Consider the following 27252-nt stretch of genomic DNA (forward strand, 5'->3'; position numbering starts at 1 on the left):
TCTTCTGTCCTGCTGCGTGAGGCGCCTGTGTACGTCTCGGTTGCGTTTCTCCTATTTTAAGTTGTTTTCGTGCTTATTTTTCACGTTGATCATTGAAAAGCCATTCGGAAGTTTGTGTTCTTCCATCCGTCTCCTCTGGATCACACAGCTCATTTGTATTACTTCCTGTGGTCTATATTCACATTTTGCAGTAACGCTTTATTGTGTTCGTAGTTTTGTAGGAGAGGACGTGGTTGTACTTGCAGGTGAAGACGTGTCTCATTATTCCCTAGGAGGCTGAAGATTTTAGCGTGTTGCTGTAGGTTATGCAGATCGGTTGTCTGGACAGCAGTGTGCTCCAGCTGTTTGTGTATCTCTGTAGGTTTCTCTCTGGTGTGGGAGGATGGGCTGTATCACTGTACGTGTGTGTGGCGCCCCGGGTGTTACAGGCCGCTTTTGTTTGTGAAACGCGGCACCTTGGCATCCTTCATCATAGCGGGAGGCTTGTTTCCTCCACGCTGGCTTTCCCCGCACCGCCGGGTAGCGTCAGCGTTCATTTATGCAGCCAGAGAGCCTGGAGAGGTCAGTTAAAACGTACACACACTCCCCTGCTTGTGCAAGGGGTGGACACTGTACCTGCAGTACTGTACCTGCAGCTCACGCCTGTTACGGGGCACATGTGACCTCAGGTGCTCGTGCTAGTATCCCGTACTCTCCCCCATTCACTCTCTCTCTCTCTCTCGCTCTCCCACACACTCTCCCACACTCTCCCGCTCTCTCTCCTCTCTCTCCCTCTTTCAGTCTCTGTCTTTCTCCTCTCTCTCTCCCCCCACACTCTCTCTCCCACACTCTCTCCCGCTCTCTCCCTCTTTCACTCTCTCTTTCTCCTCTCTCTCTCCCTCCTCTCTCCCTCTGTGTCTGTATTACTTTCCCCTGTTTTTGTCATCCGTTCTTTTCTTGTTTGTCTGGAGCCTGTGGGCTGTATTTCACGGGCCACGTCACGTACGTTTCCCTGTGTGTGAAGTGGGCCTGCGGGGCCCTTCAGCCCAGGAACATGTCAGATTAGCAGGTTCATTAAGAGTTCAATGTTCTCTATTCACTGGATTATGTCACACCTGCAAGTAAGATGGAATTTTATGGGCAAGGGGAGAGAGATTGAGGAAGTGTGTGAAAGAGGAAAATCCCGGAACGAGGAGGCAATGGAAACGGTGGAGTAAACGTAACACCAAATCTCAGTCTGAACAGCGTATTTCAGGAAGAGGAGTGTAGAAAATCCATTATGTTTGATGTTACTGCTTCACCCAGAGGAGCAGACTACCAAAAGCCAGGGAAATGATATTAGCTGTGTTGTAATGTGATTTCTGCGATGTGTGAATATGAGATTCTAATGGATCTGAGAACACTGGCGCAGTCTTTATCACAGTATTTATTCCCCCTGGTGGCAAATGTAATTTGCTAAGTATAAGGCAACCGCCCCATCCCTCCTTTCCATCAGGCTGGTGAGGAGGAAGGGAGAAACAGGAGAGATGTAGTGGAGAGATGTAGTGGAGAACCTGGTGGAGATATCAGGGGCTTCCTGGAGCTGTAGGGACAAAGGGCCGTGAGTGCTGGTGTTGGCGTGAGACGGCGAGCGTGAGACGGCGAGCGTGAGACAGTGAGCTCACACTTCCAACATGCCACTGCCACCACTACTGGTGCTGATGGCCACGCACTGAATGGATTTTTCCAATCATAGCACTCTGAAAAAGGACAAGATGGATATTGTTCCCCCCCCTCTCTCTCCCCCTCACCTCTCCCCCTCTCTCTCCCTCCCCCCTCTCCCTCTCTCCCCCCCTCTCCCCCCCTCCCACCTCTTCTTCCCCTCCCTCCCTCTCTCTCTCTCTCTCTCTCTCTCTCTCTCTCTCTCTCTCCCACCTCTCCCTCCCTCTCTCTCTCTCTCTCTCCCTCTCTCTCGCACCTCTCCCTCCCCTCCCTCTCTCTCTCTCCCCCACCTCTCCCTCCCTCTCTCTCTCTGTTATTCCTCTGTTTCCTTTACCCCTATTTGTGTCCCTCCCTCTCCACTTCTCTCCCAGGTCCCCCCGTCCCCTTCTGTAGGTCCTGCCCGTGAGCTTCACACTCTCCACCTTCGTCCCCTCACCATCCTACAGATTGCAGGTTCTCCTCAGCGAACAGCAGCCCTGCGTTTCCACAGTGAATCCTTCCAGAAGACTGGAGCCTCCATCACTGGGCTGCAGTGGGTTTTGTTGTTGTTTCTTTGCCGAGGAACGTCTTTTGGAGTGGTGCTGGGTGAATATCCTTCACTGCATATTTAGAATTACATGAATAATAGGGTTCACCCATGATTAGAGCGTAGCCTCTCTTGATTAGCTTGTGTTGTGTTCTGAGACATTTCTCTGGAAAAATCGCAGCCAATCAGCTTTGAAAAGCAGCTCCTTCCTACTTTGGCATCGTAATGAGTGGAGTTAACAGGCACTACTGTAACCTCCACCGTCTCACCCACAATATTTAAAATACAAAAAAAAAAAGTTTATGCAAATGGAAGGTGTCAAGTGCGAATTAGATTCATAACTTGAGAAACACTGAAAAACAACAGCTGCCAAAACCAGGCTTGTTGTCGTAGTAACAGTAGAGATTTCAAAGCCCCTCCCCTTTTTAGATCTGACATATGGCGGGTCACGCTGAATGTGCCACTTCGCTTCTGTGCAAAAACATTTTTCATGGTGTCCACGTTTTAAAAGAGAAGAACACATCTGATCGTTGAGAGGAACCTGCACCTTGACGAGACAAATGTGAGCCAACAGTTTTGCGTCATTGGCTGCTGGGTGCGGTACTAGATGGTTGCTGTACCTCCAAACCCAGATGTGTGAAGTTAGAGGTTCAGTTTTTGTTTGTGGACCTTGTCTGAGGTTCTGAGCAGGAGTGTCCATGTGTCCTTCTCGTGTGTGAATGTATCAGGTGAATCAGACATCGTGGAGACTTCCTGCTGTGAACGGCGGTTTTGTGCATCACTCCGTGTGACACCAAATATGATGTGGTGCCTATAGGTGTGTTTAGTGTGTTTGTCACACTGCTGTCTGCTGTGCTCATGACTCCAGCCCAACATGGTCTCATATAGAGGACACGTATGTTAGGACACGTATGTTAGGACACGTATGTTAGGACATGTCCACTTGCATGCTTTACTTTGGCGTTACTTTGCTTTCTCCTGGTGAACGGCTGACCGCTGGGACGGAGGCTGATCTCTGTGGAGGACTGGCATGGGTCTCATCACGCGGGGACAAGGACGCTGTGCTCTGGTCTTTCCACTCGTTTAGCTTTCATCTTCTCTGTGAGAAGAGAGGGATGTCGTCCTCAGCTCACACACCACTGATAACTGTCTGTCCTCCTTCCATCAAATCTCCAGCTGCGCTCAAGCTGAATGGAAACAAAACAAAAAAGAATGAACACACACACACACACACACACACACACACACACACACACACACACACACACACACACACACACACACACACACACACACACACACACACACACACCATCCTTACCCTTGAGCCCAAACCAAAGGTCACTTCAGTTCCTAGTCCAACAGCGGCTCCCCATTCCAGACTCCCATCACTCCTCCTAGACTTCCATCCTACCGCACACAACCCTGTCTGCGCGTGTTTTCCCAGGCCCTCCCCTGATGGAGCGTTTCCTGGGCGCTGGCGCCGACCATCGTCAGCTCGGAGGAGGAGAGAACCCGCCTCACGCGCTGGAGTGTCGGTCCACCTGGAGATGTTGGCGGGGGACGGATCTGGGCAACTCGCCCCTAGATCCAATCGCACTTTGCACCTCCTGCCTGTTCTGTCCCTGGACGATAGCGTTGGAGTCTCCGGGCCTGGCGCTATATGAATTTCCCTACATCTCGGGCTTATTTTACGACTGCTTCCTTCTCACATTCAATCAGTCGCCCGTGTGCCTCTAACCAATTTCAATTTACTACCCGGCTGAGAGGGAGAACCCACCCTGGGTGAAATAACGGTGTAAATAGCTGGCAGGGGAAAGAACAGGAGAATAATAGCGTGGGTTACAGAGAGTGTTGGGGGGAGTTATTTTTATTCAGATCTTGTTGTAAATGGCTTTACCCAAATCCTCTGACACTAAAAGCAATTCTGTTGGATGTTTGTTTCTTAAGAAGTGCACGTGATCATAGAAAATATAAAGATAAACTGGAATAAGCACCAAATGTATGTTGTAGTCAAGCATCAGACATTATGTAAAGGCCAAATATTTTGGATATGTAAAGGTGAGATTAACCACAGTCATATCAAGCCCTGGATTTTTAGATTTGTTACTGAAAAGATGGAACGCTAGACCCTGGAGTCTGTCCCTTTCGTTTGGCCGCTAAAGAAGAGCTCAGGACACTCAAGGTCAAAGTAGCGCAGACGTTTGCGCAGTTCTGCAGGCGGACGGTTGTACAGGGCAGGCGGACGCTGCCCCACAGCACAGCTGCATATAAGTAAAGCTTCAATTAAAATGAAATTAACCACAGATCTATTATTCAGGTCATTAATATTAATCAGGCACAATGCTTCGTTTCCTTTTGCTGAGCACCATGTGTTAATATGCGCTTATGTTAATATGCGCTGACATTGATATGCGCTTGTGTTAATATGTGCTTGTGTTCTGGCCATGCTGCATTCCAGAGTGCAGTGTACAGGGTGAAGTGTACTCCTGCCTGTGTGCGTTTCACTCTCTCACACTCTCTCACACTCTCTGAGAAGACTGGGGACCAGGTGTGGGGTTCAGTCCACCAAGCACGGGAGAGTGGGAGTGGTCAGGAGAGTGGGAGTGGTCAGGAGAGTGGGAGTGGTCAGGAGGAATTGTGAGAGCCACCTGTCCTACACGTCCCCACCCACCTGTCCTACACGTCCCCACCCACCTAGACTTCTGCATCCACCTGTCTTATACATCCACCTGTCTTATACATCCACCTGTCCTTTACATAAACATTTGGCTGGTTGAAGCTCAGCGGCCATGTTTTCCAATATCTTACATGTTGAACACACTCCTGCATTTTCCAGACGTTGAGCATCTCTAGTTTGGCTGGAGAGAGTTAGAGGGAGGTGTGTCCAGGCAGCTGGAGGGCTGTGTGGCTTACAGCTTTCATGGATGAACTCTGAGGTCCTGGCACCCGTAGCACCTCCTGATGGCAAGACGTTCAGCATTCCACATTTTTGAGTCTTTGCCATTAGTCCTGGTGGGAAAATCCCGCCTAAAGTGGGCCGTGTATTCCCATGACCGTCCGCCTGCCTCGGAGAGTCGGGCCAAACTCCGGGCTCTGGGTTGTCATGGCAGTGCGCCTGAACACTCATGCATTGATACGAGTCGCTGCATGTCTCAGAAGTCTCAGGCCATGGTCTCAGACTCACCAAACACAAAGGCCCTTTTCTCTCACACACGCACACACACACACACACACACACGTCCAGTGGTACCGCATGACTAGTGGTTTGATGAGATGCGATGGAAGGTTTTCTTCACTCTGAGAACTCAGGGTCAGCTCTCTGCCCTCTGACTGGTGCTGTGGGCACATAAGGGAAGACCTGCTAGTATCTTACAGTGCCGGGACCCAGCCAATCAGCACGGAGCTGCTACTCCAACACTATGAGCAGCTGGCGAGTTTATAAAGCGGGAGGTCAGCAGAGCACCTCCTTCATTCATTGACCTGAACCGGGCCATAATGACTCGTGTTCTTGAGGGGGTTCAGGAGTTCTGCTGGATGGGTATGTCTCTCAATGCTCCTCTCTCCTTAAATGCCACAATCTGCCACCTTTTCTTCGAGCCTCTGATTCAGGCAGCTGAGGATGTAGTGAAGCTCTTCCCACGGGTGCCTCCCTCCCTCCCTGCTGCTCCGGGGGTCCTGAGCATCACACCGGCTCCAGGCTGGGCGCTCACACCTCTGCTCGGCAAGGCTGCGGCCTGTTTTTGGGACAGTCTAACCCTTCGATCAAGTGGAGTGTTTTTCCATCACACACATGCTTTCACAGCTGCTGCCCCTTTTATGGACAATTTTTGGCTGTTTATGTGAAGATAATACATTTATTTGTTTACAGTGTTCCACTGGAACATGGTTGGGCATTTTTGGGTTGCTTCTTCATCACAACACCGTACAGGCTAGTAACAGCTGAGCCCTGCTATGAAGAAGTATGGTCCTGGTGAAGAAGGCAGTAGAAGTTCCCAGCCTGGTGCATCTGCTCAGCTGGATTTACCCTCCGTATGTTTTGCTCTGCTGTTGCTAGGAGCGCAGTCTCAGATGATTAAGCTAATTGTTGAGCTGTGGATAACAATGCTGCGTTATGTAGAGAGTGTGCAGGTGTTAGAGAGGGCAGAGAGGCCAAGAGAGTGTATGGGAGGGAGGGAGGGAGGGAGGGAGGGAGAGAGAGAGAGAGAGAGAGAGAGAGAGAGAGAGAGAGAGAGAGAGAGAGAGGGAGAGAGAGAGAGAGAGAGGGAGAGAGAGAGAGGGAGAGAGGGAGAGAGAGAGAGAGAGAGAGAGAGAGAACGACATTGTGGGAGAAGGGGGTGAAGAGAATCTGGGAGGGTAATTTGTCACCGTGTGGCCATGTCAGCTAAACGAGCCGATCTCATTTCCTGTTGACTGCAGGATTCCGAGTCTCTTATATCCTCCTTGTGATAGATTCCACCTGCTTTAATTGGCCTGGGATGTGCGCGCGCAAACACACACACACACACACACACACACACACACACACGGGTGGAATATGTGCTAGACATGTATTGTCATGCACATACTGCAGCTCTTTTGTTTATTGTACATGTTCATTTATATTTGTGAAAATAACAGAGTGGAGAGAGAGAGCAGCGAACAGGGAGGATAAAGTTCACCCAGATTCTGCCATGAATCCGCCACTGTTTCCTGCCTCCACATATTTTAATTGGTGTGCTGATCTTCTGCCTTTCAATATGGCATTAATTATGTGTGTGTGTGTGTGTGTGTGTGTGTGTGTGTGTGTGTGTGTGTGTGTGTGTGTGTGTGTGTGTGTGTGTGTGTGTGTGTGTGTGTGTGTGTGTGGCAGAGAGATGTGAGGCAGACAGCAGGAGGTCTGGGAGCTGGTGGGAGGCTGTGGGTGGACCGCACTCATTCCACCTCACTGTTGTCTTTGTCTATTCTGCAGAAAAGCTAAATGCATCGAATAGCAAAGGCAGTTTAGACAGTAACTCACTAAATGGAATCCTAATGCTTATAAAAGCCCCCCCCCCCTCATTTTGACTGCCTGAAAGACAAGTGGGAGTGTAGTGTGTGGACAGCACTGACATACTGCCATCTAGTGGTAGTCTTTAGCATTTAGCTTCTGTAGGACATGCTTACAAAGCGTTGACAGGCACTCTGTGTATAGATTTTACTGCCTGACACCTCCTCATATTCCCCACATCCTCTCTTTTATGGATTACAGTATTGGTGCAGCTGTGCAGATCAAAGACACAATTTAAAAAAAATTGCTGCTAAAGCGTTTATCATATTTAAATAATACTTAAATGCTCTATAAATCCCATAAAACCATCCCACTGAATGGTTTTTAATGCTTGGCAAGCATGTGTTCTGAAAGGTGACTTACCGTTGCTGACGTGGTAAACGTGCGTCTCTAACACGATTCGTTCTGCGGCTCCTCCACTCTCCTTTTCTTGTTAGGATGGGAGATGAAGCCGTGAAGTTGTGCTTTCCACTCATTTCTCAGCTCACTGGCTCCTCCTGAACCCCTCGGTGCATTCTGGGTAGAGGCGCAGTGCTTGCAGCCTCCACGAATCTCAGGAAATCAAATTGCTCCAGAACTGAAGCGCTGCTATTTCAGTGTGGACGGCCCGGTCATTTGCGGTGTCTTGCTTGTTGCTGGTCATGTGAGCCGTAATGGCGTGGCTCTTTTGAGCGTGTGATTACCCGCGGTATTGTAGTTAGCCTCACCCTGTGGGCCTTGACCTTTGTGTGTGTAGGCCTGTTCTGTCAGCGCCTTTCTGTCATGATTAGAACATTCAGCAGCTACCGGTAGAAACATAGTGAGGATCGTGGAGGTATGTGCGTCTGTCAGTACTGCCACTGGTGCTGGTATGTAACTTTAGTATAGTCATAGTTTAATTTAGATTCTTTAAAGTAGATTCTTTAAAGGGGGAATCAGAGTGCTCAGGTTTAGAACTGAGAAAATGTTAAGGCTGCACTGCACATGAGGATTGAGTGCCTGGCCGTGACTATGGCGGTGTCTCCTGGAGCCGTTCACAGTGAGATACACAGGCACAACACAATCATTTTGTCATCAGAGAACAAAATGTGTCCAGGACTGAAGACGGGAGTGAGCAGCGTTTGAGTAGTGTGACACGAAAATGTGTTTCTGTCTGAGGATGGGGACGGGGACAGAGACAGGGACAGGGAGGGGCATGGGGACGGGAAGGCGGACAGGGAGGGGGACAGGGAGGGGGGATGAGGACAGGGAGGGGGACAGGACGGGGAGGGGCATGGGGACAGGGATGGGGACAGGACGGGGGGAAGAGGACAGGGAGGGGGACAGGGAGGGGCATGGGGACAGGGAGGGGGGGATGAGGACAGGGAGGGGGACAGGACGGGGAGGGGGACAGGGATGGGGACAGGACGGGCCGGTGTCAAAAATGACCTTTTAAGTAGATAAGAAGGCGGCGGATGATGTTGAGGACCAGAGCTGTAGTGGTTTCACCCCCCAGGTGGTGGGCAGTGAGGCACAGTGAGTGCTCTGACCCCGGCACCATTCTAGCCCCTCCACACGTGGAACATTGACATTCATATGCCGGTCATTGGACTAGCCCGTTGGCTTCTGGGCCAGAGTCGGTTGACACTTATTCCAAATGCCAAGTATCAGTGTGAACAGAATTTTTGTGCAATCAGAATATTTGAGCTCCTATTTCTGGAACTAAGATAAGAGACCTAAAGGCCTAATTCCACAAGTGATTTTGTAATTTTTTTCGGGTCCAAGAATATTGGTAATTGTAATAGTGTAGACTGCAAAATGCAAAGTCTGCAAGTCTGAAAATAGAAATGTGACTAAAACTATGAAATGAACTGTTATTGTCTAACTTTCTACTAAGCGCCGTCTGTCTTTAAAGACTCCTGTCTGTAGTGTCGTGTCGGTAGTGTCCTGTCTGTAGTGTCCTGTCTGTAATGTCGGTAGACACATGTAAGCCAGCGCTGAGGTCTCCTCATCTGCGTAGAGCAGAGGCAGGCTGGGTGACCCCTCCTGAAAGTGTTTATCTGTTCTTATTGTGTCCCAGTCGTAACATTTACTTATATGTGTCCTGCTGCCTCTGCTTCCTTTACCTGTTCAATAATACATAAACATATTTATGCTGCATGTATGCTTTGATTACGGAGCGTGTAATTGGTTTGGGGGAGGGGAGGGGCTCCGTGTGCTGGTGTGTTTGTGTGAACACACGGCCGAGGCCGGTGTGCGCGCTGTAATCCAGCCCTGGCCCCCGGCTCTGACATCTGTTTTCTAATGACAGTTAATTAGATGCTGTCGAGCGCAATCAAAGGCGCTCGCCGCTAATAAACTGGGACCCTGCGTGCGTTGGTGTGTGTGTGTGTGTGTGTGTGTGTGTGTGTGTGTGTGTGTGTGTAATGTGCATGGGCTGGAAGATCTCCTTGATTGAGAGGAAGCACATGATGGAGAGGAGTTGGAGGGTTTTGCTCCTCTGGGGTTTAATGTGACGCTGAACAGCAGAATTGGCTGCGTATTGGTGGGCGGGATCACACTGAGCCAGCACTGATGGTTCTGCCCCAGTGCTTATGGTTCTGCCCCAGTGCTGACGTTTCTGCCCCGGTGCTGACGTTTCTGCCCCGGTGCTGACGTTTCTGCCCCAGTGCTGACGTTTCTGCCCCGGTGCTGACGTTTCTGCCCCGGTGCTGACGTTTCTGCCCCGGTGCTGACGTTTCTACCCTCTCTTACGCACACGTGACCGCATAAAGCTGCTCACTTTTATAATCCAGCACTCACTCAGCACCGAATCATCTCGATCAATATTTACGAGCAGATAAAACATGAGGCGCTCATGCAGACTGTGTGTGGAGTTTGTTTGTGCATGTCCAGGCTGTGATCATCTGTCTTCCTCCCGCCTCCTGACTCCGCCCCTTCTGCTCGGTGTGCTGGACTCATTATCTGCTGGACGAATGAAGATTGCCTCTTGATGAACAATTACGCCTGCTGCTTGGACCCGGTCACACCACAGTAATTCTATTTGGGCGGGACGCGTACGAAGGAACCCTCCCCTAATTATGTGCCATAATCCCCTTATTAACTCTGACTTATGCCTGGGTCGTGTCTGCACCGCTGTCCGAAGTGGGGGGTGGAGAGCTGTCTACATGGAGATGGGTTCATTTTGGCCCGTCCCAGGACCAGTTTGCACCACGCAAAAACCTGTCCGTAACATGATATCAGTGTTATAACAGATCTCGGATCAGCAGTAAAGGTCATGTTAGATGAATGCAGTGTTAAGGGGACGCCTGCTTCGTGCCTGGCCCATGAATGATGCCCACCCCTCTTAATTCAATAAGTGGATTTGCCCGCTTCTTAATTAGGATTTCACAGACAGGCGCGGCCCACGCTGCGCAGTTGCAAGGGTGTTGCCGTGGTGTTGCCGTGGTGTCACCGTGGAGACGAGGCTCAGTGTCCAGCTGTGTATTCCACTGTGGAGCATTAAGTCTCTCTTTCTCTCCGCCTCTTTCCTTCTCTTTCCTCCACGTTTCAGTCTGAATCTGTTTTGTGTCGTGCACAATTAAAATTGCTTCATCTCCAGTGCACCAAATGCACTCTGGGACCTTTTATGACTCATGAAGCTCAGGAAAGGAAGCTCAGGCCTCCTCACCAACGTCTGGGCGATACACTGAAGTTTAAGCATGACCCTAATAGTCCAAAATGTGCTACCCTGAGTGAGTGGAGTGTGGAAGGAAATGTATGGCTGTCTGTGAGCCCTGTGTCTGTGAGCTGTGTGTCTGTGTTTGGGAGTCCTGTGGCTGTGTGTCTGTGAGCGGTGTGTCTCTGTGTCTGTGGGCCCTGAGTGTGTGTGTGTGATCTGCGTGTCTGTGAGTTCGTGACTGCGAGCCGTGTGTCTGTGAGCGGTGTGTGTGTGAGCGGTGTGTGTGTGTGTGTGTGTGAACAGTGATCCTTCTTCTACATGCCCACTCTCTCTCCCGTTGGCTTGTAACTCTGAGTGGGAGACGTACAGCTGTTCTCAGTGGGTGCTTTCCTGGTCAGACCAGTTAACGAAAAGCTGAACAACCCTCACACCCCCCTCAACCCCCCCTCACACCCCCCCCCCCCCAACCCCCACCCCCCATTTGCCCTCTCCCTCTATCTCTTCCTTTTGTGTATTCTCTTACTTTATTATTTCAGACTAAACCTTCATATACCTGTCAGGATGTATGAGGCTGGGCTTCAAAACTCATACAGACTCGTTCTACACACACACACACACACACACACACACACACACACACACACCCACACACCCATTGCCTCGACATACTGCACATCCATGCACACTGCGGTAATGAGAGCTGTCCAATCTCAGCAGACCTCTCTGTGCACCTGCCAAACCAAGTGCCCCAGTGATCAGACACCAGGGTGGGAGCTTCAGCATGTCCCAACTGTACACACGACAACTGTTTTTAGATGTACCAGCAGATGAAATGAACCTTAATAGGAGTAAACAAGTTCTCGGGTGTTTCATGTCTGTAATGGAGGGACTCGTAGGACTGTGGTAGTTCTATGCAGCATGGTAGTTTAGCTCAGTAACGATGTGAGCAGAACCCGGACAGGTGTGCTCATGGATCCTGTGTGTGAGTCGTTTTAACGCTGGGTCCTAGTGTCCAGGGGATTCATGTTGACCTCCGTTCTCACATGTTATTGAAAGAAAGACATGGGTGCACATGAGTGTGTGTCTGGGTGCACATGAGGGTGTGTCTGGGTGCACATGAGTGTGTGTCTGGGTGCACATGAGTGTGTGTCTGGGTGCACATGAGTGTGTGTCTGGGTGCACATGAGTGTGTGTCTGGGTGCACATGAGTGTGTGTCTGGGTGCACATGAGTGTGTGTCTGGGTGCACATGAGGGTGTGTCTGGGTGCACAGGAGTGTGTGTCTGGGTGCACAGGAGTGTGTGTCTGGGTGCACAGGAGTGTGTGTCTGGGTGCACAGGAGTGTGTGTCTGGGTGCACAGGAGTGTGTGTCTGGGTGCACAGGAGTTAAGTTATTGGTGAGAGAGGACACAACACAGAACAAAGAGTGATGAAGAGTCAGGGGCAGATAGAGTGGGTGGGGCAGAGAGAGTGGGTGGGGCAGAGAGAGTGGGTGGGGCAGAGAGTGGGTGGGGCAGATAGCATGGGTGGGGCAGAGAGAGTGGGTGGGGCAGAGAGAGTGGGTGGGGCAGAGAGAGTGGGTGGGGCAGAGAGAGTGGGTGGGGCAGCAGCAGGTTGAAGGGAGATGTTGGCATGGCGATGTGGGTCTTCTCACTGTCACGCCCCCTCGGCTCCCGTGAGCTGCTGATAGCTCCTCTGTGCTTTCGGGACCGCCGTGTCTTCTTGTTGCTATTGGAGACTGCACTGTGGCCGCGATAATCCGCATGGATGTGTTTATGATGTCTGCGTCACGTCTGTAGGGCAGAGGCCATGTGGCCGTCACTGGTGTTTAGCCCCCCCCACCAGGGATGGTCTCAGTAGGCAGATGTGCTGGGCCACGCCCCCACACCCCCACTCCACACGCTTCCACTCCACATGGCCCCACGCCCCCCCTCCACACGCCCCCGCTCCACACGCCCTACGCTCCCCCTCCACACGCCCCTACCCCCCCCCTCCACACGCCCCCCTCCACACACCCCTACTCCACACGCTCGTCCCCAGGGTGGATCGGCTCGAGCAGAATTCGATTATCCCGGGAAAGCAGACCGTCCTCTGTGGCAGGCGTCACCTCGTATTTACCTCCTAATGCAAGCGATCAGAGAGATTTATGTGAGCGAAATAATAACAGAGAGGGAGAGAAGGGATCATGTGGAGGGAGAGAGAGAGAGAGGAGAGGAAGAGAGAGAAAGCTAGAGAACGAGAGGAGAGAAATAGTGAGATAGAGGGATGTACAGGCAGCATATGGTATGAATAATTTGTTAGAGGGTATTATGGTGAGGACATGATGGATTGTGATGGAGTCATCTTCCTTTTAGTGCTTCATAGTGCTTTTCTTCAGGGGAGCCTTTAAGAAACACTGACACATTTTAGTCAATTCCCACTCACAACATTCAGCACTGCAGCTGATGGTGCAATAAATGCAATAAGAATTTGACTATTATGATTTTCAGCTCATTGCGTAATTAGTATAATGGTGATCATGGGTTAGACCTCTGCAATTAGTCAGTCGTGAGAGGTCTTAGTTAATGCGTTTAACTTGAATGTCCTGAACTACATCTAAAGGGGTTTCTAAATGCTCTTTAACTAATGAGCTAATGAGTTTATTAATTAAAGCCAATTAATCAGTTAATCAATCACAGGCATCACAATAGATCATTTTCAATGACAATATTAGCTGTATTAAATGAATGTTTTTTTAATCCTCAACCTAATGGGATGACACTGCAGAAATAAAAATTCAGAGGTTAAAATGTTTCTGGATATGAGTGAACCTCTGCAGCTCAGAAGCCATGACCACACACTCACGTGTGGATCAGACCGAGCTGCTCTTATTAAGAGTTTTGTGTGTGTGTCCAGATGGTGGTTTGTTCACATTGATTGTTACACTGATGCCGTTTTATACCGTGTTTGAAACATTAATGTGTGTTAGTTTGTACAGGTCCATCTGTGCTGCACCTTTGATGTGCGTGTTGAGATGCTGACTGAGGGAGAGAGGTGGTGAACTACTCATGACTCGTTTGTGTCTGGCGCTAGCCCTGCATGTCTGCTGCTAGCCCTGAATGTCTGCTGCTAGCCCTGGATGTCTGCTGCTAGCCCTGAATGTCTGCTGCTAGCCCTGGATGTCTGGCGCTAGCCCTGGATGTCTGGCGCTAGCCCTGCATGTCTGCTGCTAGCCCTGGATGTCTGCTGCTAGCCCTGGATGTCTGCTGCTAGCCCTGGATGTCTGGCGCTAGCCCTGGATGTCTGCTGCTAGCCCTGCATGTCTGCTGCTAGCCCTGGATGTCTGGCGCTAGCCCTGGATGTCTGCTGCTAGCCCTGCATGTCTGCTGCTAGCCCTGCATGCCTGCTGCTAGCCCTGCATGCCTGCTGCTAGCCCTGCATGTCTGCTGCTAGCCCTGCATGTCTGGCGCTAGCCCTGAATGTCTGCTGCTAGCCTTGCATGTCTGCTGCTAGCCCTGCATGTCTGCTGCTAGCCCTGGATGTCTGCTGCTAGCCCTGGATGTCTGGCGCTAGCCCTGGATGTCTGCTGCTAGCCCTGGATGTCTGCTGCTAGCCCTGGATGTCTGCTACTAGCCCTGGATGCCTGGCGCTAGCCCTGGATGTCTGGCGCTAGCCCTGGATGTCTAACCCCGGAGAGTGTTTTAGTGATCACTAGATCACTAGATCCTAGGAAGGGATTTTGTGTCACAGATGCATATTAATGCACTCTCAATCTCTTTGCCGTACAAGCATGTATATACACACGCTCATGCACACTGCACACACACACACACACACACACACACACACACACACACACACACACACACACACACACACACACACACCTCTCAGCTAGCTGACTAATTGTCCAGTACATTGCTGAAAGAGGCACTTTTAGGTGTAAGGCTGGTGGACATGGTGATCAGTCAGCACTCATGGTTGATCTATGGCCACTGTCAGCTGGGGTGGCCCACAGTGTCCTCTGAACTCTGTTAACATAGCCCTGCCGTGGAGACAGAGCGGCTCAGGGCTACCGGCTCTCATCAGCAATCCCATGTCCACTTTATCCAGTCGCCTGATATTCTAGATTGCCTGAATTTCATCTGAAAAACACCATTGCGCAGTAAATCAAAATCACATAAAATGGTTTTATTGTATAAAAAAACAAACACGCACACAAAAAGCCATGAGCTCATCGGGAAATTGTGCTAATGAATGCACCACCATACCGGGTGGAGGTCGGGCGTAGCGCTAGCACCACAAAACAACTGGTGGGGGCCGGTTTGCTTTTTTGTTTTTTTATATGATTCGTGTTTTGTTGCCAAGTAACCTGGTGCACTGCAGCAGTGTTGGTTCCCGTGGCGATTTGACGTGGTATTAGCCTCCATTTCCTCTGTGTCACCCGGCCAGCACCTTCAGACCGATGCACGCCTGAACTCAAAGTGCGATTAGATTAGTGAAGAGACGAAGAAAGTTCCACGTGTGTCCTCAACGTGTGAGGTGTGTCTCACCTCAGTCAGGAGTGTCCTGTATGGTTTAGTCCCTCTGTCTCTCACACGGCAGCGTGCTCTCACACGGCAGCGTGCTCTCACACGGCAGCGTGCTCTTACACTCCCACTGGGTTCTCTTCTCTTATGTTGCACTGGACCCACGTTGGAGAAAGAGCCTGTTTTTACTGCATGGAATTCACTACAGAATCATTAAACAATAAACGGCAGGATTCTGAGTGAGTCTGATCACCCAGTGTTTCTCATCCACTGGCAGGCACGGGTCTTGCCCTTGTTTGGGTAGCTTCTGTTTATGCTTCCTCCAGTACTCCTCTCACTAACCAGTGCCCTCCACTCACTGACCAGTGCCCTCCACTCACTAACCAGTGCCCTCCACTCACTGACCAGTCCCCTCCTCTCACTAACCAGTGCCCTCCACTCACTGACCAGTGCCCTCCACTCACTGACCAGTGCCCTCCACTCACTAACCAGTGCCCTCCACTCACTAACCAGTGCCCTCCACTCACTAACCAGTGCCCTCCTCTCACTAACCAGTGCCCTCCACTCACTAACCAGTGCCCTCCACTCACTGACCAGTCCCCTCCTCTCACTAACCAGTGCCCTCCACTCACTGACCAGTGCCCTCCACTCACTAACCAGTGCCCTCCACTCACTGACCAGTGCCCTCCACTCACTGACCAGTGCCCTCCACTCACTAACCAGTCCCCTCCACTCACTAACCAGTCCCCTCCACTCACTAACCAGTGCCCTCCACTCACTAACCAGTGCCCTCCACTCACTAACCAGTGCCCTCCACTCACTAACCAGTCCCCTCCACTCACTAACCAGTGCCCTCCACTCACTAACCAGTGCCCTCCACTCACTGTTTCCAAAGCAGCCTTCACTCACTCACTCCTCATTTCTCCTGTCAGTTTGTCCAGTGTGTCCTCTTCTTCTCTGTCAGTTTGTCCAGTGTGTCCTCTTCTTCTCTGTCAGTTTGTCCAGTGTGTCCTCTTCTTCTCTGCAGTTTTTCATGCAGTATTTGACTGCGTTTGTTTGTGCATGTCTTCCAGCGTGTGTAATGGCCGTCTGTCCTCCCTGACAGGTTCATTCAGGAGGTGGAATCCAACATGGGTCCTGGTGGTCAGTGTCACCTCCGTACCTTCCTGACCTACTACATTAAGGACCTCTTCCTCAACCAGGTGCGCACCGAGACCAACAAGGAGATCGAGGCCGTCACCAAAGTGGCCGACCCCCTCAAGATCCTGGCCAGCGCAGACACCATGAAGAACTTGGGTGTCCAGAGACCTCTTCTACAGGTATTGTGCCTTGTTCTGAAATCAGTGAATTCTTCTCTATCTCTCACCCCCATATCTCTCCCCCCCCCTCTCTCTCTCTCTTTATCTCTCTCTCCCTTCCTCTTCCTCCCTCTCTCTTTCTCCCTCTCTCCCTCTCTCGCACTTTTTCCTCCTTTCTTTTTCTGATTTCTTTCTTTCTATAATGTTTATATTTCTATTTGAATCTCTTGGTTTTTTTTCTTATTTTTTAACTGCTTTAACTGTATTAAAGTGTCTATTTAATATAACTGCAAACATACACACACAGTTAACTGCAACTCTTCTCATTAAAGAACATGGATCCTTCAAATCCAGAGTGTACAGCAAATGTAAACAGGACAGGGTTTGAAGCAGGACAGGGTTTGAAGTATTGTTGTGCATGTAAATCGTGTTTGTTTGGCCTAATATTTCCATGTAAGGGATTCTTCTCCATTAAAATACCCGATGATGTTGAATCAGCCTGTCCTTTCCTCCATGAGGGTTTCTCCCCCCTGAGAAGTGTTTCGTTTGGTTGCTGTGACGGCACGCTGTGGGTTTGCTACCCAGGCCTGCCGTAGCTGGAACGGGCGTACTGATAATTAGAGTGTCAGGCCTGGAGCTGACCTCAACATCTCCACACGGATGTCAGCCCTGCACCTGTCAGTCAGGGAAATGGGCCGGGTTTGGAGAATGGCCTCATCCTGGATGGCTTAGGTATATTTAACACCACGGAATGTGACGGTCTGTGTGGCCCCTGACATTTAGATCTTAGTGTTACTAACCGCTCAACCTGCCCTACCAGCCAAGCAAAACACTTCCTGAAAGGTGATTTGTCGAAATGGAATCAAATTCTGTGCGAATTCTGTGAAATCTTCTACAATTTCTGAAAAGCAGAATCCGTGGAGCCCTACATTTCACATGCTGGCATGTATGTTTTCAGTGTTTAAGTTTCCATCATAGTGTGTCGGTAGTTGCCCCGTAACCAGGCAACGTGACGGTGACTCTACGTCTGACGGCGTCTGTTGCCTATGTTTTGTTGCCGTCTTTAGAAAGTCACATGACCATGGGTCATGTTGTTGAAGTTGGCGTGCTCCATTTTGTGCACTGCAAGCTAAACAACTCAAAGCTTTTGCATTGGTGTCCTGCATGTGAGGAAGGTGTCGTGGTTCATCTCAACGTCTCCACACTTCAGTGCTGGATCTGGGCTCGGCTTTAATCCTGGCTTGTCTGGAATCAAAAGTTAACTAGTGGTTGTATAATGCACAGCTTATCTCCGTGGCGACCGGCTGCCAGCTGTCTATCTCCCTGGGCCATTTCCCCTGGCACACGAAGAAGGGCTTTCATCGCCATGGATACTGTTGCCCCTTGGGGAGTGTGAACTGCTGCTATGCTCACCTGGCTGATAGCCTCAAGAGAGAGAGAGAGACACACACACACACACACACACACATCGTTTTTATCTCCTGGTGTGTTTTGTCAGGCCAAGGTGACTCGTTTCCTCTCGATTTGTTTTACATTCCTAGTTAGTTTTGTGGAGATGCTGCGTGTGTTGCTGTGTGGGTCTGGATGATACTTGGCGTGAGAGACATTCTCCTGCATGGACCAGCAGCTTAGTCACCACCTCCTGGCTGGAGACACTCGTCTGAGACTTTGCAAGGGCTTTCCTGCAAAATGAACCCACTGTGAGCTTTGACTGAATGAGAGAGAATGGATGAGAACATTAATGCTGAGAGCTGACCCTCGTCAACATCGCCTTTGTGCGTGTGTGCACGTGTGTGTAAATGCACGTGCGTGCAGGCGCATAAGATGAATGTGTGTGTGTGTATTCACTCTTTTCATTCTGACATCAGTGGCGGTTCATTAGAGAAGAGAGGACGGCAGGGTCTCACCAGCGTTTGTTTACGATTATGACTCCTCCTTAACGAGGACTGCGGCATCTTGCTAATTGCCCTGCTGGGGTAATGAGCGACTCTCCAGATAGCTGGAGCTCCACAAAACTGTTCTTTTGTTTTGGGCTTTTCTTTTTTTTTCTTTTTAATTACCCAATCAGAGGGCTCGCTGCTCCAGGCCCGCCAGCCCGTGTGCCATGTCTCCAGCTTAGCTGTGCTGCTGCATGCATGATGCGTGATTCCTGCATGTGTGTGTGTGCACGAACGTGTGTGTGTGTGTGTGTGTGTGTGTGTGTGTGTGCGTGCGTGTGTGTGTGTGTGTGTGTGTGTGTGTGTATGCTCCTTTTACCCGACTGTGTTTTGTTTGTGTATATCGTATTGATATTCCCTAGGGAACGAGCATTTATGCTGTTTATAGGGATTTTCTGCAGCTGTTGGAAACAGAAGTGGTCTCATGCCTTTTTGAATCTCAGACTGTAAATCCAAAACTCTCTGTTGTCATGTGCACCAGGCGTTGGAGTGCTTTGAACACAGTAGGTAAAGCCCCTGGTGCCCCAGGCTTGTGCAGTCTCTCCACTGAAGGGCACGTTTGAGTTGCACTCTGCTGCCCACACTTGTTGACTAGAGGCCAGTCCTGCACTAACGCAGTCTGGCCACGTCAGCGATCACCTCCTTCTGCTGAACCGCCCGGCAACAAAACACCCCCCTCCGAGTTATGAGAAGACACTGACATATGGACCCGCGGCTGCAGTGAAGTGGAGGGCTTTTGTTTAAGACCAGTGAGGAGCTGGCTCTTCCTCACCTGCCAGGAAGACGCCACCGATGTGGCAGACGCGCTTCCCGCCCGAGACATCGCAACGGCAAATACTGGAATGTAATTCCAAGCGTCAGGAGGCTTTGGAGTCATTTCAGGCTGGGAGACCCGCCGGGCACCCTGAGGAGGTCGTGGAACTCGAAAACGCTCAACCAAATGTCCTCTGTTCAAGATTTGGGCTTTAAGCCTGGCATGGTGTACTGTGACTAAGGCGATTTCTCTTCAGAGCCAAAATCCATGATGTCAAAGAACAGTTCACTGGCGATCAGTTCACAGGCGATCCGTCTGATACTTCCACAGGGCTGTGCACTGTCTGAGTTGATTTGATAGCTTTTCCCTGTACTAAATGAACAGGGCTGTTTTTTTCTGTGGTTAATGTACAGTTTATGTTGGCTAAATGGCATACATGTGAATAGGTATGCTGGCTAATAAACCACCAGACCTTGAAAAGTCTTGAACTTATCACCAAGGACCTTCATAGCAAAGCTGTTCCACTCCTCTCCTTTGTGGCTGTTTGGGTGTTTTGGGATGGTTGTGATGAAGTGCTTTGCTCTCTGGCTTTTGAAACTACTGGATCTGCTGGGGAATGCATGTATCTCCAGTTCATGTACTGGTGGGTCCTACTGCCCTTTAGTATAGACAGGACATGGCACTGGGGTGCAGTGATCCGGGCTTCTTCAGTGTTCTGTCTGACCCGTTTTATGGAGCTTTGCTTTTAATGACCCATAAGTGACGCCCTCCAAACTGCCTAATTAATTGGTAGATTACATTCGACATTCAGATGTAAACAGGGAGGTTCTCCTGCATCGTAGGGGGGGATTTTAGTCCAGCCGTCCGTCCCGCAGGGGACATTTTGGCACTTGAACTTTAAACCACATCAGTTACTGTAGGTGTCTGGCCATCATTATGCTATCATTAAGAATGATACTTATCGCCTTTTCCTCTGAGTCCAGAGATAAGACCTCTGGATCTCCAAGTTCTCTGAGGTCTCCAAGTTCATCTCTTACCTCCCTTGCCTCTTTGGTACTGTGTTCTCGTTGTTCTGATGAGTGCTTCCAGACCCCATGCACATAATGCAGTTGTACCCCTGTCTAATCGATCAGCGTTATTGGTGAATCCTCTGGAAACATCTCCTCCAGCTGTGTCCGAGCTGTATATTTCAGTGAAGGTGTCTTCAGGGGGCTCTCATTTCGATAACAGGGTGAGAACATCCGATTTATATGCCATTTGTTTTTTTTTACTATGTTAGTCCAATATGTTGGATCCCTTCTGGAAAACACAATCCAGTTCTATTGAGAAGTTTCATATCCAAGGTTTTTCTGAACTCTCTCGCAACCAATAGCAAGTAAGCAGTCATGATCAGAGAGAAGACAACCATTCCGTGAGATATCTCCCCAGGTATAGCTAGGTTTACCTGGTTTCACCTGTAAACAGTATAACTAGTATATATAGTTCACTAGTATAACTTTGTTTTGTGCCTTTGTGTGCTCTGCCAGTTTTTAAGGTTTAGTTTAGTCTAAGGATTTAGCACTGGATGTAAGCAGGTTTCTTAATTTTTTATTTACATAAACTTTTATGCGTTTAACTCAGCAATTATGATCGGTGAGATTTTCCTTTTTCAACACTCTGTCTCTACAGATGCCATCCTGCGTAGGATTTGTGTAAAGAGGTTACAGATTGAAGTATTTGGAAAAGTAAAGCCAAACAACTAGCAAAATTGTTCAGTATCAGCTATTACAACACTGTTCCATATCAGCTATTATGTCACTGTTCAGTATCAGCTATTACATAATTGTTCAGTGTCGGCTATTACAACACTGTTCCATATCAGCTATTATATCACTGTTCAGTATCAGCTATTACATCACTGTTCAGTATCAGCTATTACATCACTGTTCAGTATCAGCTATTACATCACTGTTCAGTATCAGCTATTACATCACTGTTCCATAGCAGCTATTACAACACTGTTCCATATCAGCTATTATATCACTGTTCAGTATCAGCTATTACATCACTGTTCAGTATCAGCTATTACATCACTGTTCAGTATCAGCTATTACATCACTGTTCAGTATCAGCTATTACATCACTGTTCAGTATCAGCTATTACATCACTGTTCAGTATCAGCTATTACATCACTGTTCAGCGTCTGCTATTACATCACTGTTCCGTATCAGGTATTACATCACTGTTCCGTATCAGGTATTACATCACTGTTCCGTATCAGGTATTATCGCACTGTTCAGTGTTGGCTATTACAACCAGAGACCGTATATATAAGTGGACTGGACGACACGAGTGAAAAGTGAAGCTTCCGTGAGTCAGCTGCCCTCTAGTGGCTGGCTGCAGTACAACTTTTAACCCCGCCCATTCCCATGTAAGTGAACGGGCCGGTCAAGAAACTTTGAATTTTTATTACACGTAAAATAAGTTTTTTGAGCAATTATATTTTGTCAATTCTATAAGACCCCATTGCGTTAGTATCTCTCCCAGTGTTTTTCTCTACGATAAACAGATTTTATAGAAGTTATTAAGTGTTATTTAAAGGGGTGTGGTGATAAGGTGATTGACAGTTAATAGCTGCGTTGGTTGACATCTAATACCAGATGCTCAAATATGAACGCGCTCAACAGCAAAACTCTCGACAGCAAAACTCTCGACAGCAGTATTAAAACCTTTTACCTTTGTTTATTTTGTAAAACGTCAAACATGTCTATACTGGTGGGCGTATCCTAACGAATGTTGGGGCGGAGATACGGTCTCAGGCGGAGATACTGTCCTGCCTACCGGTTCTAATGCGCATGCTCTGGCTCCAATCTGGCTACTGCGCAAGTGCATCCAAGATGGCGGTGTCTGTGCGGCCATCTTGGTGGCTTCAAAAGTTCACAATGGGAGTCAACGGCTATTACATCACTGTTCAGTATCAGCTATTATATCACTGTTCTGTATTAGCTATTACATTGCTGTTCCGTATCAGCATTTACATCACTGTTCAGTATCAGCTATTATTACATCACTGTTCCGTATCAGCTATTACATCACTGTTCAGCATCTGCTATTACATCACTGTTCAGTATCAGCTATTACATCACTGTTCAGTATCAGCTATTACATCACTGTTCCATATCAGCTATTACATCACTGTTCCATATCAGCTATTACATCACTGTTCAGTATCAGGTATTACCGCACTGTTCAGTGTCTGCTATTACATCACTGTTCAATATCAGCTATTATTACATCACCGTTCCCTATCAGCTTTTACATCACTGTTCAGTATCAGGTATTACCGCACTGTTCAGTGTCGGCTATAAAAACACTGTTCTATATTAGCTATTACATCACTGTTCAGTGTCAGCTATTATTACATCACTGTTCAGTATCAGCTATTACATCACTGTTCCGTATCAGCTATTACATCACTGTTCAGTATTGGCTATTACATCACTGTTCAGTATCAGCTATTACATCACTGTTCAGTGTCAGCTATTATTACATCACTGTTCAGTATTGGCTATTACATCACTGTTCAGTATCAGCTATTACATCACTGTTCAGTGTCAGCTATTATTACATCACTGTTCAGTGTCAGCTATTATTACATCACTGTTCAGTATCAGCTATTATTACATCACTGTTCAGTATCAGCTATTATTACATCACTGTTCTGTATCAGCTATTACATCACTGTTTAGTATCAGCATTTATAGGAATATCTGGAGAAGATGCTGATATGCATCTTCTGACTTATTGTAAGGGCAGAACAGAAGTTGTGATTGCATAATGACCTGTTTGGATTATCCTTTAAGGACATTTTCTTATATGTTGATCTGTATACTTTACACTTTACTCCTTTATTTGTGAATAGCAGTAAACACAGCCTGAATGGAGGCAGACTGTTTATCCAAACACACAAAAAAGAAACCTTAAGAATTAATGGATCAAACAGATGGACAAGAGAGGGAACACATGCAGCCCCATTAAACAGAGCCCAGCGTCTGGGGCTCTTTGGGGCTGTCAGAGCGTCCGGGGCTCCTGGGGCTATCAGAGCGTCTGGGACTCTTGGGGGTATCAGAGCGTCCGGGGCTCTTGGGGGTATCAGAGCGTCTGGGGCTCTTGGGGTTCCTCACAGCACTTTTTCGTGTCCTGAAATGGAAACGGAATTGACCTGAGCTGTGGATGCCGTTGGTGTGAACAGTCATGCGTTATATGAGGAGTCGTCTTGGAGATGAGCATGGCTTCCTGCTGAATTGTGCATTTCCTCTGAGGTCTGGTCCACGCCGGATGGGGAAGTGCAATGATGCTTGTAAGAGTGCTCTCCTGTGGTGGAGCTTTACAGACAAAGACTGTGTGTGTGTGTGTGTGTGTGTGTGTGTGTGTGTGTGTGTGTGTGTGCATGCGCGCCTCTGTGTGTGTTTGTGTGTTTGTGTGTGTGTGTGTGTGTGTGTGTGTGTGTGCATGCGCGCCTCTGTGTGTGTGTGTGTTTGTGTGCGCGCGCATATGTGCATGTTTGTGTGTGTGTGTGTGTGTGTGTGTGCATGCGCGCCTCTGTGTGTGTGTGTGTTTGTGTGCGCGCGCATATGTGCATGTTTGTGTGTGTGTGTGTGTGTGTGTGCACGTTTGTGTAAATGTGTGTGTGTGGGTGCTTGTGTGTATATATGTATGTGTGTGTGTGTGTGTGTGTTGTGGGGTCAGGGATTGTGTGTGTGTGTTTGTGTGGTGTGGGGTCAGGGATTGTGTGTGTGTGTGTGTGTGTGTGGTGTGGGGTCAGGGATTGTGTGTGTGTGTGTGTGTGTGTGTGTGTGTGGTGTGGGGTCAGGGATTGTGTGTGTGTGTGTGTGTGTGTGTGTGGTGTGGGGTCAGGGATTGTGTGTGTGTGTGTGTGGTGTGGGGTCAGGGATTGTGTGTGTGTGTGTGTGTGTGTGTGTGTGGGGTCAGGGATTGTGTGTGTGTGTTTGTGTGGTGTGGGGTCAGGGATTGTGTGTGTGTGTGTGTGTGTGTGTGTGTGTGTGGTGTGGGGTCAGGGATTGTGTGTGTGTGTGTGTGTGTGTGTGTGTGTGTGGTGTGGGGTCAGGGATTGTGTGTGTGTGTGTGTGTGTGTGTGGTGTGGGGTCAGGCATTGTGTGTGTGTGTGTGTGTGTGTGTGTGGTGTGGGGTCAGGGATTGTGTGTGTGTGTGTGTGTGTGGGGTCAGGGATTGTGTGTGTGTGTGTGTGTGGTGTGGGGTCAGGGATTGTGTGTGTGTGTGTGTGTGTGTGTGTGGGGTCAGGGACTGTGTGTGCTTTTCCCATCTTTTATATGTTGGAAGGGAGTTCTGATGGAGGTTGCTTCAGGCGTCTCATTAAAGAGCCGGTCTAGTTAAATATCAAACGTGCTTAAATATTTCTCGGTTCTTTGACTACAGCAGCAGTCAGAGTTGTTGTTTTAGGGATTTTATTGACTTTGATAGTGCTGTTCATTTAACTGGTTATGGATGGATTTATCCTCATATATACAGAGGTATAAGTATTTCTTGTATAATGAGTTCTGCCACTCTGGGGATGAAGTGCGGTGTTGTATGTGAAGCTTTATGTGAGTGTAATGTTATGCAGGTGAAGTGGCCCTTGGTCCCAGTGAAGAACTCGATAATACTCAACTATGGCTGACAAGGGAGTTATTGTGGTGGAATTAATAACAGTAATGAGAGGCCTAGTGCTAACAGCCAGCAATAGCAGTTGTGCAATCGCCCCTCTCTGTCTCTCTGCATATCTCTCTGTCTGTCTGTCTCTGCATATCTCTCTGTCTGTCTGTCTCTCTGCATATCTCTCTGTCTGTCTGTCTCTCTGTGCATCTCTGTCTATCTATCTGTCTGTTTTTCTGTCTCTCTATCTATCTCTCCTCCTTTCTCTCTCTCTCTCTCTCTCTCTCTCTCGCTCTCTCTCTCTCTCTCTCTCTGATAAGAGCAGTGCTCTGAAAGGTGCACTCCTTCCTCTCCCCTGGACTGATAAGACAGGCTGTGATAGTGGTCCATAACAGAAGGAGTGTGGACATCCACTGCACTGTTCAACACTGCCAACCCCCCCCCTCCCGGCCAGGTAATCACTGGAATGCCTTTCTCCATGTGCAGCTGTGATGCAGCAGGGCTCCGTGACTCTGATGCTATCTATGGCCGCTGTTCGTGCTTGCTGACTGATCCGTTTAATTAGAACCCTATCCGCAGGAGAGAGGAGCATTCGTCTGGGGCTTGGGGGGGGGGGGGGGGGGTTAGGGTCACTTTGTGGCCTGGCCAGAGATTGGCTTCATAAATCTTCCCGGACCCTTCCGTTAGAGGCACAAGGCGGATGATAGGGGCGTGTCACGCCCCCAGATACACACACGTACGGCCACATGCTAAACAGCGCATGTGGATCAGTGGGTCTGGATGTTCCTGTCTGCTCCACTGTGTCCTCGATGCCCGTGGGATGCCACGCTACCCGCTCCCACCGCACACACCACCACATCCCATCTATCGAAGTTTTAAAGCTCATGCCCCAACGTTGACGGGCCAGACTTGACTGTTTATCTATTTATTTATGTGCTTGTTTATCTGAAGACTGTGGGCTACCGTAGTCAAGTCTTCCAGAACTGGCGAGATGTTGAGGTGGTGTTTGCACGAGCAGGACCAGCCCTCCTCCCAGCGTGGTTTTCCAGGTTCTGTCAGGTACTTAGCCAAAGTTCCTGTGCTGACACCAAATGGTCGTCAGTGCTTTGCTAATGAAGCTGACCTTTTTAATCTCCCTGTATTCACTCACTCAGCCTCAAACACAGTTAGCACACACACACACACACACACACACACACACACACACACACACACACACACACTCCTGTGTGCGCAGACACACAAGTCTGAAGTCTGGGAGCTAATGAGACTGACCTTTTCATTTGTTGGTAGGCATGTGTTACTCAGCTGATGTGTATATTTGTTGTGTGTGTGTGTGTGTGTGTGTGTGTGTGTGTGTGCGAGCACGCGTGCACATACATGTGTGTTGGTGTTTGAGGCACCTGCTGATTGGCTTCCTAGCGACGCATCTCCATTAGATGTGCGCTGTTCGTTGACACACAAACACTCAACACGGGCTTTAACTGAGGAGGCTCCACACAGACCACCACAGCCAATCACAGAACATTGTGGCCTAAAGGCTCGTAGCATCTCCCCTGATTAGGATTCCGAGACACACACACACACACGCACACACACACACCCCCCCAACCCCCCCCCCCCCTCTGTGTAGCGCCTGTGTAATACCTGTGTAGCGTCTGTGTAACGTCTGTGTAGCATCTGTGTAACGTCTGTGTAGCGCCTGTGTAGCGCCTGTGTAATGTCTGTGTAGCGCCTGTGTAATGTCTGTGTAGCGCCTGTGTAATACCTGTGTAGCGTCTGTGTAACGTCTGTGTAGCATCTGTGTAACGTCTGTGTAGCGTCTGAGCAGCGCGTGATGAATCTGGGCCCTAATCAGTTCAGACCGTGTATCTGGAGGATACACTGACCACCGTGTGTGTGGGCGACACCCTCACAGACCCGGCGCACAACTGATTATCTCCCTCCGTGTGCCACGGCGCCCCCTGCTGCCACTACACACCCTAACCCTGAGGTGGGGGGAGAACGTTCCTCGCAGGTGACCCGTCTGTGTGGGTGGACACAGGGTGCTGGAACCAGAGGAGCTAATCTCTCCCCACAGAGCCAAACCTGAGGCACAGGAACCAAATGTCACGGCCGGCCAAGGGGAGGCGGGGGGTACGAGAGACGGGCCGTGGCTTCCCCGGAGAGGGGGGGGACAGGCCGTGGTTCGGGCCGCAGCAACTCCTCACGCTGCTCTGGGAGTGGGAGCTGGGATGGGCCTGCCGAGC

The 27252-nt window shown here is 49.3% G+C and overlaps 1 protein-coding gene across 2 annotated transcripts in view; it reads left to right on the forward strand.

Annotated features, from left to right (window-relative positions):
* The window catches only part of exoc4 (exocyst complex component 4), a 133658-nt gene that overhangs the window by 72535 nt on the left and 33871 nt on the right, over positions 1–27252 (forward strand). Inside the window, exon 11 of one of the 2 annotated variants that reach the window (XM_077005344.1) lies at positions 16467–16680. In XM_077005344.1, the coding sequence (XP_076861459.1) occupies positions 16467–16680 (214 nt within the window). Of the gene's footprint in view, positions 1–3653; positions 4772–16466; positions 16681–27252 lie in introns of those variants that run through there. The other variant, XM_077005345.1, reaches the window with a different exon arrangement.

This window comes from Brachyhypopomus gauderio, chromosome 5, assembly GCF_052324685.1.
Source record: "Brachyhypopomus gauderio isolate BG-103 chromosome 5, BGAUD_0.2, whole genome shotgun sequence".
Lineage (NCBI taxonomy): Eukaryota > Metazoa > Chordata > Actinopteri > Gymnotiformes > Hypopomidae > Brachyhypopomus > Brachyhypopomus gauderio.